This window comes from Schistocerca serialis, chromosome 2, assembly GCF_023864345.2.
Source record: "Schistocerca serialis cubense isolate TAMUIC-IGC-003099 chromosome 2, iqSchSeri2.2, whole genome shotgun sequence".
Classification (NCBI taxonomy): domain Eukaryota; kingdom Metazoa; phylum Arthropoda; class Insecta; order Orthoptera; family Acrididae; genus Schistocerca; species Schistocerca serialis.
In genome coordinates, this window is record NC_064639.1 from 821,930,761 (window position 1) to 821,945,823 (window position 15,063).

General features: G+C 39.0%; 1 protein-coding gene across 2 annotated transcripts in view; it reads right to left on the reverse strand.

The window, feature by feature from the left end:
• LOC126458070 (atypical protein kinase C) overlaps nt 1-3,642 on the reverse strand; it is a 762,657-nt gene extending 759,015 nt beyond the window's left edge. For both annotated transcript variants that reach the window (XM_050094877.1, XM_050094878.1), the window contains exons 1-3: nt 3,506-3,642; nt 3,106-3,268; nt 737-858 (exon numbers count right to left, since the gene is read on the reverse strand). In XM_050094877.1, the coding sequence (XP_049950834.1) occupies nt 737-858; nt 3,106-3,170 (187 nt within the window). In that variant the 5' untranslated portion in view covers nt 3,171-3,268; nt 3,506-3,642. The remainder of the gene's footprint in view (nt 1-736; nt 859-3,105; nt 3,269-3,505) is intronic.
• Between the last annotated feature and the right edge of the window lie 11,421 nt (nt 3,643-15,063).

The window sequence follows — 15,063 nt, forward strand, 5'->3', positions numbered from 1 at the left end:
TGTTATAAGTACATATGCTGGATCAGCATATTTCATGTTGACCTGAAACAGCCAACCATTACTGACCGTACAACAACATAAACTTCACACAAAGGCTTTGAAACATGGTTCTCTACCTCTCTTTCTGCAAGACATATAGTATTTTGGTTTACATTTACACCCAACTTTTTATTACATTAATAGACGCCTTCTCCTGACATTCAATCTCATTTCAGGTAAACATCACTATTCCACATTTTTTACCACTTAAGAAATTGTCAATTATCAGGTGTGGTAACTTGGAAGGGGTGGAGCTACTACCGATTAAAGTATTGAAATATGTATTACTCAACAAACAGAAAGTTTCTTAATATTTCCAAAGTTTTCCCTTTATGGTTGAGATAAGATAACCTGTCATTCCAATGAATATACAAAGGTAGCCCTTTATGATACAACAAAAATTACAAAGCTCGAAACAACACTAAGAAAGTATCCCACTAATGGAGCGTTTTGAATAAGTTGCTTTTTGTCTAATAAGGGGGAAAATCAAACACTAATTTCCTGAAACCTCACTGATGGTCCCCAGTCATACACTGAATCTCTATAAGTAAATTTAAACATTTTTAAGAAAAGTTTTGTTACAGACTAGTCACAATTCTCAGTATTGTGCCTAATTATATACAACAAGCAGTGTTAATTCAACAGAACATGTCATACATTGTGGACGTAACATGCAGTCAGAAATTTAAATACGCACCTTCCTCATCAACCCATTTCATAGTAAAGACTTGGTCTGGGGGAAAACGACAGATGTCTCTCATCTCTTGACATAACTGCTCAACTGTGATTTGTGGATCAATGTAAGTTATCATGATTTCCCTGCAAGAAAAACAATGATTTATATCCATTATAATTTACAGTCACACAGTTTACTTGAAACTATTTTACTCTATCACATCACAATTTTAACACATTAATTATTACACAGAAAATGTGACAACTACATGAAAGACAATATAGAAAACTAAACTGTCAAAATACATAACTTCATCAAGATTTACAAATTCAGAGAAATAACAGTATGAAATACCCGCTGCCATAACACAATGTTTTTGTTCATATACAGCAGTTACAAACACCTAATGGGAATAAACAGTGTGGAAAGACGTGACCACCAGAAGTAAACAAAAATGTGTAAAGTTTCCCAACAAAATCTATCAGAAGGGGGACACAATAAGGCTTTTGCTTTTGTCAGTGCCCTCTCCCAGGTAAGTAAGGACCCATGATTGAATAGATGATGAATATTATAAACCAACAGTGTATTTCTTATCCAATACTAATCAAAAACATTCAAGACCTTTCAATACACAAATAGCTCTGCTATAAATAGACAAACTATAAAACCAAGTGAGCAAATACTTTTCTGAATTTCTGGAAATAACTCTCACATAGCTTCAATTTATTCCTTTGATTGGCCATAACTAGTCTATAAGTTGAAGCACCCACATGGGGCATAGGTGTGTGTACACATGTGAGAGTGGACATTTCAGACGAATTCATCAAAGCGCAACTCCCAAAGCCAGCAAGTTTCGTTTCTTTTGTGTGTGCCTTTCGACAGCTCAACACTACTTCTTTTTGGGGAGTGGTCTCCTTTAACACAAAAGTATTTTCCCTCTCATTGAGGGTAGATAGAAACTGCCATCGTACTATCCAGTATGCACAGGTGTCAAACACACATATAACATCCTTCTCCTCACCAATTTTGTTATGGCATCCCAAGTTCCACTTCTTAGGATGTAAAAGTACACAGCAATGAATTTCAGCAAGATCAGTGACCTTGTTTCCAAGAAACTTCACCACAACTGGATGTGTAATATCCTGGTACCCTTATCTTCACCAAACATGATAGCTACTGAATTTAAAGTAGTCATGGAAAACAATGGGTATCTAAAGGGTGTTAACACATTTCACAGTCAACTGGTAACCAACCCAGACAAGCTTTTTTTCAGTTCATGGCAGGGTCATAAAGCAACCAGTGATCAATGTTTTTGAAAGATAAACAGTCTCTATGGAGAAACAAGCTTTATTGTTTTATAGTTTGCCAATACTGTGTTTTGCCTTGTTTAGGGCAGTTTCAGATTGGCTGGCACAACAGGTGTTAAACAAAATAGGCGGCCATCCATGTGAATGCCTTAGCAGGCGAACACTGTTTTCAATATTTTAAGAGTAGCTACTACGTGGTGCCATGAGATAGAATAACGTTGAGTACACAAGAAGTCACATTTAAAATACATAAAAGATCTCAGTAGGTAGTTGTCCTTGTTGACTATTAAGTCCTTGCACAGTGTCCTTATAGAGTATATAGCACAGTTCAAAAGACACCAAAAACGGGATCAGGCCTACAGAAGTGCATCACAAAATACAAACATGTAAGAAAAGCCAGCGTACACATTCTGGGCACACAAATAATACTCACACAATGCAAATGATTAAGGGCCATCTATTTTAAACACAGCGACATCAAAGTACTCATAAAAAACATCTGTCTTGCCCATAGAGATGGGCTCTTCAAACATTATACTCAAATTTCTGAGAAGATTGGAAAGAATACAACCACAAATGAATGTCTGAAAGTAAAATGAACTATTGGGACACGGACTTCCTCTTCTATACAAACAAAATCACTTACTCACATTAAAACAGATACAGAAAGAAGTGTGTATTCATCAATTAACTTTCCTCCCACACAAAGTGCCTGAGTTTTTCCTTACATCCCTGAATCATTCAGATTTGAAAATACACGCAAAACATGGTTCATCTATCATAGTTTGAAATCAGGAATCTCATTTAACTTCGTAAGAATATAAAAACGATGGTAGTTATGAAACCAGAGTGATTAAACCGGTAAGAAGTTAAATTAAAATTCTCTGCGGACAGCAAGATTTTTGATTAACGTTTCTGATCTAGTTCACCGAGAATTTGGAAACGACAACTGTCCGAATTGAATGTACAGTCACCCATATACCTCAGGCATCTCGACCCTTTGCGAGTCAGTTGGGATCTATTTTAAAGAATAACTAATATGAAATATCGTCGGGGTGCCTTGACACAACGAATCACACTCACCCATTATAAGCGGTCTTGACCCTTATCTCCGGAACTTCGTTATCAGGCGAAAGCTGGGTAGGCATTTTTAGGTTTCCACCTTCTTGAATGCTTCGTTAACCAACTGACTTGAGAAACAGAAAGCTTATCTGTCTCCGTTAAGCCTAATGAACGGGGATTTGTCCTGAAAAAGCACACATCATATGACCACATCAAGGTCAGTACTTTTGACAGCACACTACGAATGGACAAACAAACTAAAAATTAATCACGAAATTGTTTTATGTCATTACAAACACACTGGAATAACATAGCTAGAGAAACAGAAAACTCAAGTGACCGAACAGTTGGCAGAGAGTTTAATTTAGCGCAAATTATCATTCATCCTTCCCACTACAACATTCAGCGAAGAGACACAAACCTAATGCTTCACTAATGTATATACAATAACTGTGTTCAGCCACTTTCACTACCACTTCACATAAAAATAACAAGCACCACAAGTACACAACACAACGCCTTCCCCCAGTGTCTCGAATGACAACAACTCATGACACATCTCTGGTTATTTAAACTGACGCATGGCGGCACTCTCGCAGCAGACTGTATATCGAAATTTGAAAAGCGTGGTCCGCAAAGTGGTCCGAACGATAAATATAGTAGTAAGTATGCAAACAAATTCACAAGAACAATAAGACGCAAATAAAAATTCGATCGCCCTGTTACAAGAGCCCTGAATGTGAAAAATAAATCAGAAGTAAAATGAACATAATAGTGACTCCTTCTTTTCAAATACAGTACTAAAAAGTAAATAAGTATAGTTCTGACACATAGCTTACTTTTCTAATCTAAAGTACTCTAAACTCTGAATCTAACATCAAACGCAACAATTAAATACAAACAGGCTTGTATTAGACGTTCCAATTTCTGTCTATTTTATTTTCATCTTTCTCAGATAGACTTCTTCTCAGTTTCGCGTGGATTAATCGACGTATCATCAAATACATGTTAAACTCCTCAACTGAAATAAAAGCTGTAATCATAAACAATCTGAAGAAACACCGAAATCAGCAGGATGACAGAAAGCGAATGGGATATTGCTATGGTAGGGATTCAGTAATCAAGAATTCTCCATGGATCATTTTTCATTGGAGTCTAGTACAGGATGTAGTAACGTACACTTAATAATAAAATAAATTAAAACTAGTAAACTATTGTATACATATCAAGCACAGCAATAAAAAGTACACTACAATAAAACTCCTCAGAGGTAGTGTCAATCAGCTATACTGTAATACAGAATGGAATAAACCCTGTGCATAATAACTGGATAGAGTACACTGGACATAATCATACAAGGTAGAACCACAACACATAATAATACAAAAACTGTAGGAAAATTTGTTAAGTGCTAATATCCCTCTCAAGAATCCCAGAGAATTCTTTAATTTGGTAAAACATATGATCTGACAGCAAGTTGAACCATATAATTTTAAAAATTTGTAGGTCCGTAGACCTAACATAGACTGGTAATTTCTTGATAATTTTGAGTGGGTTCGCTTCGTGAGAATTTCCAGATCTAGCTAACATGTGCCTTGATAGGGCTAAACTGGCCTTAGCTCTGGTGTAATATTCATGAATTGATCCCTTAGTAACAAATTCTGAAATATTATTTTTAATACGCAGCAGAGACACACAGACATATGAAATTATAATAATTTACTTGGAAAAAAGATGATGACAGTGCTTCATACCACCTGTTTTACACATTATCTATAGGTCTTTGCTTGCATAGGTCTTTTTTTTTTATTTTAAAATATTCTTGATGAGAGGGGAAAGTCCCCTCACAGTCAGACCATATGACATATGCAACTGAAATAGCCCATAGGAGGTCACCCTAAAGCAATCCAAGCTCACCACATCCCAAGTTTGAAAATGAGCTATGCTGCTCAAGATATTTTTTCGCATACATGTTTGGTATGTTCCTCCCACCAGAGTTCAGGGTCATTGCAAAGTCCTACAAGTTTTACTAACTTATTTTCTCCTTCATTTTACCTCCCCATTAGGACTTGTTGCCAACAGTCTTGTACAGTGGTAACACCAGTTCCCATCATATCATCGAAGTAAAGTGCTGCTGGGCTGGGTTAGCATTCAGATGGGCAACCATCTGGTCTGCTGAGCGCTGTTGGCAAGAGGGGTGCACTCAGCCGTTGTGAGGCGAACTGAGAAGCTACTTGATTTCGAAGTAGCGATCCTGATCTCGTAAACTGTCATATGACTGGGATAATGGTGACTGACCACATGCCCCTCCATATCTACATCCAGTGTTGCATGTGTGTTGAGGATGACACTGCGGCCAGTCAGTACAGCTGGGCCTTCATGGCATGTTCAGGTGGAATTTAGTTTTTTATGAGGACTTGTTGGGATCTATTTGGATTACACTGGAGTTTATCAGCTAAAAACCAGTCCAATGCTGTGTCACGATTTCACTTCGTTATCCAGTTCAGACCTGAAATTCTCTGGTGTGTGAAAAGTAATGTTATATCATCAGCATAACATATGACCCAGCGAGTTATGTTACTAGGCAGCTCATTGATTGTTGCAATGAAGAAGAAGGGTCTGAGAATAGATCCTTGAGGAACAGCTGCACTTTTATGAAGTACAGCTGTACTTCCATGAAGGATGAATTTACATTTCCAACTGGGACAAATTGTTTTGTGTTGCTTAAATATGAACTCATCACAGGAAATGTGCTCCCACACACACGCAAAACTCCAGTTTCCTTAGTAGAATTTCAGCAGGAATGCAATCAAATGCTTTGCTTGGATCACATTACATCGTGATACAACCTATGTCTACATTTACATGATTACTCTGCAATTCATAATTAAGTGTGTGGCAGACAGTTCATCAAACTTCCTTCAAGTCATTTCTCTACTGTTCCACTCTCGAACAGCATGCAGGGAAAAAAACACTTAAATCTTTCTGTGCAAACTCTGATTTCTCTTATTTTAGTATGATGATCAATAAAACATTTCCACATTCTGAGGTGACTGAAATTTTATGAGAAAATTCTGCCGCAAGGAAAAGTGTCTTTGTTTCACTAATTGCCACTGCAATCTGCAAATCACATTCACAGCACTCTCTCCCTTATTTCGCAATAATACAAAACGACCTGCCCTTCTTTAAACTTTCTAGATGTCCTCTATAAATCCTCTCTGATATGGATCCCACACTGCACAGCAATATTCTAGAAGAGGACGGAATTGCCTACTACAAGCAATATATTTAGTAAACCTGTTACATTTTCTAAGTGTTCATCCAATAAATCACAGTACTTTGTTTACTTTCCCTACAACATTATTTATGTGATCATTCCAACTTACGTTTTTTGTAATTGTAATCATTCCGTAGAAACACTGGAACACGTGAGGCAATACTGACCTTAAGACTTATCTTAGAAGAAAGATTAAGGAAAGGCAAACCTACGTTTCTAGCATTTGTAGACTTAGAGAAAGCTTTTGACAATGTTGACTGGAATACTCTCTTTCAAATTCTAAAGGTGGCATGGGTAAAATACAGGGAGCGAAAGGCTATTTACAATTTGTACAGAAACCAGAGGGCAGTTATAAGAGTCGAGGGACATGAAAGGGAAGCAGTGGTTGGGAAGGGAGTAAGACAGGGTTGTAGCCTCTCCCCGATGTTGTTCAATCTGTATATTGAACAAGCAGTAAAGGAAACAAAAGAAAAATTCGGGGTAGGCATTAAAATTCATGGAGAAGAAATAAAAACTTTGAGGTTCGCCGATGACATTGTAATTCTGTCAGAGACAGCAAAGGACTTGGAAGAGCAGTTGAATGGAATGGACAGTGTCTTGAAAGGAGGATATAAGATGAACATCAACAAAAGCAAAACAAGGATAATGGAATGTAGTCTAATTAAGTCGGGTGATGCTGAGGGAATTAGATTAGGAAATGAGGCACTTAAAGTAGTAAAGGAGTTTTGCTATTTGGGGAGCAAAATAACTGATGATGGTCGAAGTAGAGAGGATATAAAATGTAGGCTGGCAGTGGCAAGGAAAGCGTTTCTGAAGAAGAGAAATTTGTTAACATCCAGTATTGATTTAAGTGTCAGGAAGTCATTTCTGAAAGTATTCGTACGGAGTGTAGCCATGTATGGAAGTGAAACATGGACGATAAATAGTTTGGACAAGAAGAGAATAGAAGCTTTCGAAATGTGGTGCTACAGAAGAATGCTGAAGATTAGATGGGTAGATCACATAACTAATGAGGAGGTATTGAATAGGATTGAGGAGGAGAGAAGTTTGTGGCACAACTTGACCAGAAGAAGGGATCGGTTGGTAGGACATGTTCTGAGGCATCAAGGGATCACCAATTTAGTATTGGAGGGCAGCGTGGAGGGTAAAAATCGTAGAGGGAGACCAAGAGATGAATACACTAAGCAGATTCAGAAGGATGTAGGTTGCAGTAGGTACTGGGAGATGAAAAAGCTTGCACAGGATAGAGTAGCATGGAGAGCTGCATCAAACCAGTCCTAGGACTGAAGACCACAACAACAACAACAATCCATAACTCTTTAGTTGAGTTTATAGCATTTACATTTGTCTGATTCAGCATGCAACTGAAATTTAGTGGATTCTTTACAGTACTCACGTAGATGAGTTCACACTTTTCATGGTTTAGAGTCGACTGCCACTTTTTTCGCTGTACAGATATCTTGTCTAAATCATTTTGCAGTTCGTTCTGATCATCTGATGAATTACATGACGTTAAATGACGCATCAACAGCAAACAATCTAAGATTACTGCTCAAATTGTCTCCTGAATCGCTTAAGTCGACTAGGAACAACAGAAGGGCTATAAGACTTCTGTTTTACTCGATGACTTGCCACCAATTATTACCAATTGTGATCTTTCTGACAGGAAATCACGAATGCAGTCGCACAACGGAGATGATACTCCATAGGCAAGCAATTTGATTAAAAGTTGCTTGTGTCAAAAGCCTTTCGAAAATCTAAAACTATGGAACCAATTGACATTCTCTGTCGAGGGCACTCAGTACTTCATGATAACAAAGAGCTAGTTGTGCTTCCCATGATCGGTATATTCTGAATCTGTGTTGCCTGTTTGTCAATAAATCGTTTTCTTTGAGGTAACTCCTAATGATCGAACATCTTGTATGTCCCTAAATCTTATTACAAATCGACGTTAGCGATATGAGTCTGTAATTCAGCGGATTATTCCCATTTCCTTTCTTGGGTGTTGGTGTGACTTCCGCAGCTTTCCAGTCTTCCGGGATGGATCTTTCGACTCGCGAGCAGTTGTACATGATTGCTAAGTGTGGAGCTATTGCATCAGCACAGTCTGAAAGGAAGCTGACTGGTATACGATCTGGACTGGAAGTTTTGCCATTGATAAGTGATTTGAGCTTTCTCACTATACCAAGGATATCTACTTCTAAGTTGCTCATGTTAGCAGTTGTTCTAGATTAGAATTCTGGAATCTCTAATTCGTCCTTTTTGTCTTCAAGAGGTGTTATGTTGGATTCACAATTTTCAAAATGGCTACTGCTGTGTTTCTCGCCTGTGAAGCCTAGAACTGATTGCTACTGTGGGAGACTGTTTTTGTCAAAGTAGCTGCTTATTTGTATATGTAGCAGTGCCTGAAATACCTTTCAAACTAATAGCTGAATTGAGACTGCTCTACAGCTGTGGAGCAGTTGTATGTACCCTTTTTTAAAAAACTGGAATAACTTTTGGTAGTTTGAGCGAATCTGGAATAACTCCAAATTCTACGGATTCATCTATATCTGCATCTATATTACTATACAGGGTGAAGAAAAAGCGCTGCACTGGGCAGTTGGCATGCGATTCATCATCCGAACTCAAGACAAAAGTGTAGTTATCAAAACCTAGTCCCACCAACAGGTTTAATAGAAATGCGATTTAAAAAATGAGGCTCTGGCAATGCTATCACTGCATGCAGTGTGGGCAAGAACAGGTAACATTAACTGTGTCAGAGCTGTCCCGTTAGTTCATTGAGATGAGACAATGTCATGGGCAATGGATATGCAGGCTCACTAATGGTTGAGCTGAGTTCACATCAAACATTCCTTTTTTCAGTTAAAACATCAATTTGTATCCAATTTACATCTCCACAATGCGGTATCTTGTGTATTTCTTTCTGTTACTGTTGCCTTTCTTTAAACAGTAAGACATAACACGAACTTTCTACAGATGTAAACGAACACTTTGTTTTGTCCATGACACAAGTAAAGCCAATAGAAAATAATAGTTGACACAGAAACATAGTCTGTACCTAATGAGGTACAAAAAGCACAGTAGGTAAGCTATACTAGGTTGCACACCATGCTATGCACAATACAGGGTGTATGAAAAAGAATCATTCGATTTAAAAAAAAATCCTAACTGTTACATTATTCGAGATATGTGTGTGAACAACATACTGTTGGAAAAAGTAAACTCTCCAGTTTTACATGGTTCACGCTAGGTAACAGCAGTGTGTGCCCACTTCAGTTCTAGTAAAAATGGCGTGGACAATAGAAAGCGTTTTGTGTTCTACATTCTGTGCAGTGCGGATCAGCAGTAACTGTTCAGCGTGACTTTCGTACTAAGTATGGTGTAGATCCTCAAACAGCACGGAGCATTAGACGATGCCACGAACAATTCCTAGAAACAGGTTGTTTGTGTAAAGGCAAATCGCCGGGCCATCCCCAAGTGTCTCACACAGACGTCGAACGCCTCCACCATAGTTTCACAAGGAGCCCACAGCAATCCGTATTCCATACAGCTCGACAGCTCAACATGCCCCCAATATGCATCTGCCTTGTGTTGCGTCGACGCTTACACATAAAACCATACAAAATTCAGCTACTGGAAGCTCTTCATGAAGGTAACAAACAACAACGTGTTGAGTTTTGTAATTTTGTTCTTGGCAAGATGGAGGATGGCAGTTTTCTTCCACACTGAGTGTTCATTATCGTGGTAACATTCTATTTAAATGGAAAGATGAACCATCATAATGTGAGAATATGGGGTATGAATAACACATGAAGCTGTACAATATGAGAGGGACTGTCGAAAAACTCAATATGTTTTTTGGAGCTTCACGGGAAAAGGTGTATGATCCATTTTTCTTTGCTGAGAAGAATGCTACAGGAAGCACATATCTCGATATGCTTGAGAACTTCCTTTTCCCACGGTTGGAGACTGATGCGAACGACATAATTTATTAACAAGATGGGACACCGCCACACTCGCATCTGGAAGTGCAGGAATTTTTAAATCAAAGGATTACTGAACCATGGATCCATCGCACTGGACCAAATGATTCAGCCTGAATACCGCATTGACCTACGCCATGTATCTCAAGGGGGCAATATTGAACACTTATGAAAAGGTACGAAAAAACCTTTTTGAGTTTCCCATTCAACAAAAAAATGAATTCATTCTATGTGTTTGTTAGTTTCAGAAACATAGACATGCCAAATCAGATGATTCTTTTTGATATGCCCTGCATAACATATTTGCCATTACTGATGGAATGACACTTGTATGTAGTGAACTGATCAGCACATTGATTTGCCAGTGTCTGAGCAGAACCTTCTAATAATCTCTTAACAGACTTAATTCTATTTTGATCACTCATTCCTTCAATGAAATAGCTTTTGCCTACTGAAGGGAAGTACACAGCACTGTACTTGCCTTCATCTGAAATAATTCTGCCACTCGGTACCTGTGTCATAGAATACCCTACATTTCCTGAAGTACTGAATGATTCTAAATTTCTTATTCTACTATTGACTAATTTCACCATTTACAGCTACCACACTATCCACCACATTCCCTAAACTGCTAGCTATACCTACTAGTTCACCCACCAACAAATTTTCCTTGCCATGACATCTAGCCACAACCTCTCTAACCATCTCCATTAGAGCTTGCTTTGTCTTTTCATCCTTTGTATTACACAACTGCCTGACTGAATCAATCTCATCTTCCAATTCAGTCTCCACCATATCAGTTCTAACAATTAAATTCTTTTCCATCTCCCCAAACTTTACCATTAATTCCTCCAATTTATTGCTCCAACCCTCCATGGGACTATTTATTTCAGCTTTTAATTAATCTTTTAAATAACCCATATAAATATCTATACTGCCCATCTGACTCATCAACATGCTAAACTTTTCTTTCATGGTCCCACTATCTCTTCCTGTATATGGGGGCTCTGTGCTTCATTCTCGCTAGCTGTAGTCTCAGAATCATTAGGTGACTTCTTAATCTCGTGATTCATGGCTTTGGTTAACAAGTGATCTGAAAAGCACACTTGTGCTGTAACCATTGCTCTACTGCTGCTGATGACTGCTACAGTTGTCGCCTGCTCTGATGTGATGAGCTGCCGAAATACGGCATGGAGCGGATGCATTTCAGAGCAGTGTATCATTTGGCTTGGCAGCGATCGCAGCTGCAACTCCCGGCTGGATGGTCGGCGCTTGGACAGACGTTTTGCACAGATATGCTGGCCGATAAGCGACACTATTCTCGCAACGCTGAACTGGCTTCACATGTAAACTGGGCCGTGCACGTCTCTGCAGGAGTTATAACCGACGCTACCGCCACGCTCGTGTATTTGTCATTAGGTGGCCGTGCGGAATTGTATCGAATGCGTTTCCGAAGTCAACAAACATGGTATCTACCTGGACACCTGCATTTACTGCTTTCTGTGTCTTGTGGACGAACAGAGTGAGCTGGGTGTGACATGTTTGTTGTTTTCGGAACGCTTGTTAGTTTCCTCGGAGGAGGTTTTCGGTCTCCAGAAGTCTCATAACACACAAGCATAAAACATGTTCCAAAATGCTGCAGCAAATAGTCATTAGGAACGCTTCACTCCTCAGTAGACCTACAGTACAGTGCTCCTACAAGAGGGGCAAGTTCTTTACATGCTCTTGTAGAATCGAACTTGTAACCCTTCAGGTCGAGCGGTCTTTCCTGTATTGACCGATTTCACTTGATTTTCCATCCGTTGGTCACTTTTTTTCGATGTCTGTCATTTCGTCGCTCGTTCAGGGGTTTAAAAGGAGGAACTACAGTGTACCCTTCCTCTGTAAACATTTGTGGAAAACCAATTTTAGTATTTTGGCCTTTTCTGTGCCATCTTCTGTTTCAGTGCCTTTGTTGTCACGAATTATCTGGACAGATGAATTCGATCGATTTACTAATTTAATATAAGACCAGAACTTCATAATGTCTACAGAAAGCGTCGGTTTGTTTGCTGTTACGAACGAAATTATTTTTAAAGCAAAATTTGGGTGCCCATTCTACAGAGCTGTCGCAGATTAGTCTAACGCGATATTCATTTTATCGATACGTATTAAAAGGGACAGTAAAACAGGAAAAGTAAAAACCAGTACTGGAGCAGCGACTGAGCAACGCTGCTGCATTCTGGTAGCAATCAATGCTGATATATTAATGTAAACGTTTTATTGTTATTTCAAATTACCACAGTAAAATCAGTTATTCCTTCCACAACAACGTTGCAAATGCCTTGTACCAAGTGGCATGTCGAAAAGAAATGCACTTTCAAGAGGGACGTCAAACTTCTGTATGAGTCACCAGCAGACAGAAACCGAAGGGTGTTTGCCGATCTGCATACAACCACCATACAAAATACAGGATGTATCAAAAAGAATCATCTGATTTGGTCCGTCCATATTTCTGAAACTAATAAACATATACAATGAATTTTGTTTGTAGATTAACGAGAAACTCAAAATGCTTTTTTTCCATACCTTTTCATAGATATGCCCTCTTGAGATGCATTGCATATGTCAATGTGGTATGCAGATTGTTCCTACACTGCACTGAACATGTCTTGAGTTACAGCTTCCGCAGCCGCTGTTGTGCAATGTTTAAGTTCATTCATTGTTGTTGGTAACAGAGGCACATAAACAGCGTATTTTAAAAATCCCCACAAGAAATAATCATATACAGTCAGGTCCGGTGACCTTGGAGGCCAGCAAAATAAGGCGTAATCATTTGGTACAGTGCGACCAATCCATCGCTCAGTAATCCTTTGATTTAAAAATTACCACACTTCCAAATGCCAGTGAGGCAGTGCTCCACTCTGCTGGTAAATGAAGTCGTTCGAATCAGTCTCCAACTGTGGGAAAAGGAAGTTCTCATGCGAATTGAGGTATGTGCTTCATGTGAAAATGTTCTCAGCAAAGAAAAATTGGACTATATACCTTTTCCCATCAAACTGCACAAAACGCACTAAATTTTGGAGAGTCCCTCTCATGTTGTACAACTTCATATAATTGTTCCATACCTCACATTCTCACATTATGGTCGTTGACCTTTCCATTTAAATGGAATGTTGCCTCGTCAGTAAACACTAAACATGGAAGAAAACTGTCATCATCCATCTTGACAACAACGAAATTACAGAACTCAGCACATTGTTGTTTGTCGCCTTCATAAAGAGCTTGCAATATCTGAATTTTGTATGGTTTCATGTGTGAATGTCGACGCACCACACGCCAGACAGACATCAGGGGCATGTCGTTGAACTGTCAAGCTGCACAGAGAACAAATTTCTGTGGACTCCTTGTGAAACTATGTCGGATGCATTTGAAGTCTGTGTCAGACACTCTGGGACAGCCTGACTGTTTGCCTTTAAACAAACAACCTGTTTCTCGGAATTGTCCATGTCATCGTCTAATGCTGTGTGCTGTAGGAGGATCCACACCAAAGTCACGCTGAACAGTTATTACCGATCCGCATAGTACAAAAAATAGAACAAAAACGCTTTTGGCTATCCAAACACCATTTTTACTAGAACTGAAGCAGGCGCACACTGCTGCTACCTAGCAGGAATCATCTAAAACTCGAGAGTTTGGTCTTTCCAACAGTACATTGTTCATGTACATATTTCAAATAACATGACAGTTATGGTTTTTTTAAAAATCAGATTATTCTTTCTGATACATCATGTATTTTAAGAACATGTGGCATCACCATAATCACAGTAAATATATTTCAAAGCCTGCAGCAAACATCACCATAATCAACCAACAGATTGCGACCACATGCGAAGATGGCTCAGTACCAGAGCCTGAAACATTTAGTGTGAGGTTTTCTGTGCTGCACGATGGATCCTCCCCCATCCTCCCTACTCACCAGACCTATGTTCATGCAACTTCAACCTCATTCTACAACTAAGGAGACGATTGTGTTAGACCAAGCGAGGTGGGGCAGTGGTTAGCACACTGGACTCCTATTTGGGAGGACGATAGTTCAAACTTATGTCAAGCCATCCTGATTTAGGTTTTTCACGATTTCACCAAATCACTTCAAGCAAATGCCAGGATGGTTCCTTTGAAAGGGCATAGCCAACTTCCTTCCTATATCCTATACTTCCCTAATCTGATGGAACAAATGGTCTTGCTGCTTGGTCCCCTCCTGCAGATCAACCAACCATTGCATTGGAGGTGTTTTGCAAACAGGGCAAATGTTCTCAAAGCATTTCAGCAACAGGTGGCACAGATTGAAATCGATGCCAATGACATTCAATGCCTTCCCCATCGTTGGAAATGCTGTGTGTGCACAGGGGGCTATTTTGAAGCACAGTAGTTGATTTTGATTTCTTTTTGTTCCATTAGTACTCACGTACAATAAATTTACACAGAGTTCCAACATGTGTGTGTTTCATTCCAGCCTTTACCAAGAGCGCCTGTACTGGAACACTATTTTATGTTGGCATTCAGATACACACTGTTGTACTGGTTCAAAGCACATTGTGGTATCTGCATGATGTCACACTATTGCAAGACAAACTATAGTTGCCATGACTTACAGAATGACCCATGTATGATGCATTTAAAAAGTTCTTTTTAAATAGGTATTAGAGTCAAACAAGCAATGTAGATTACAAAATG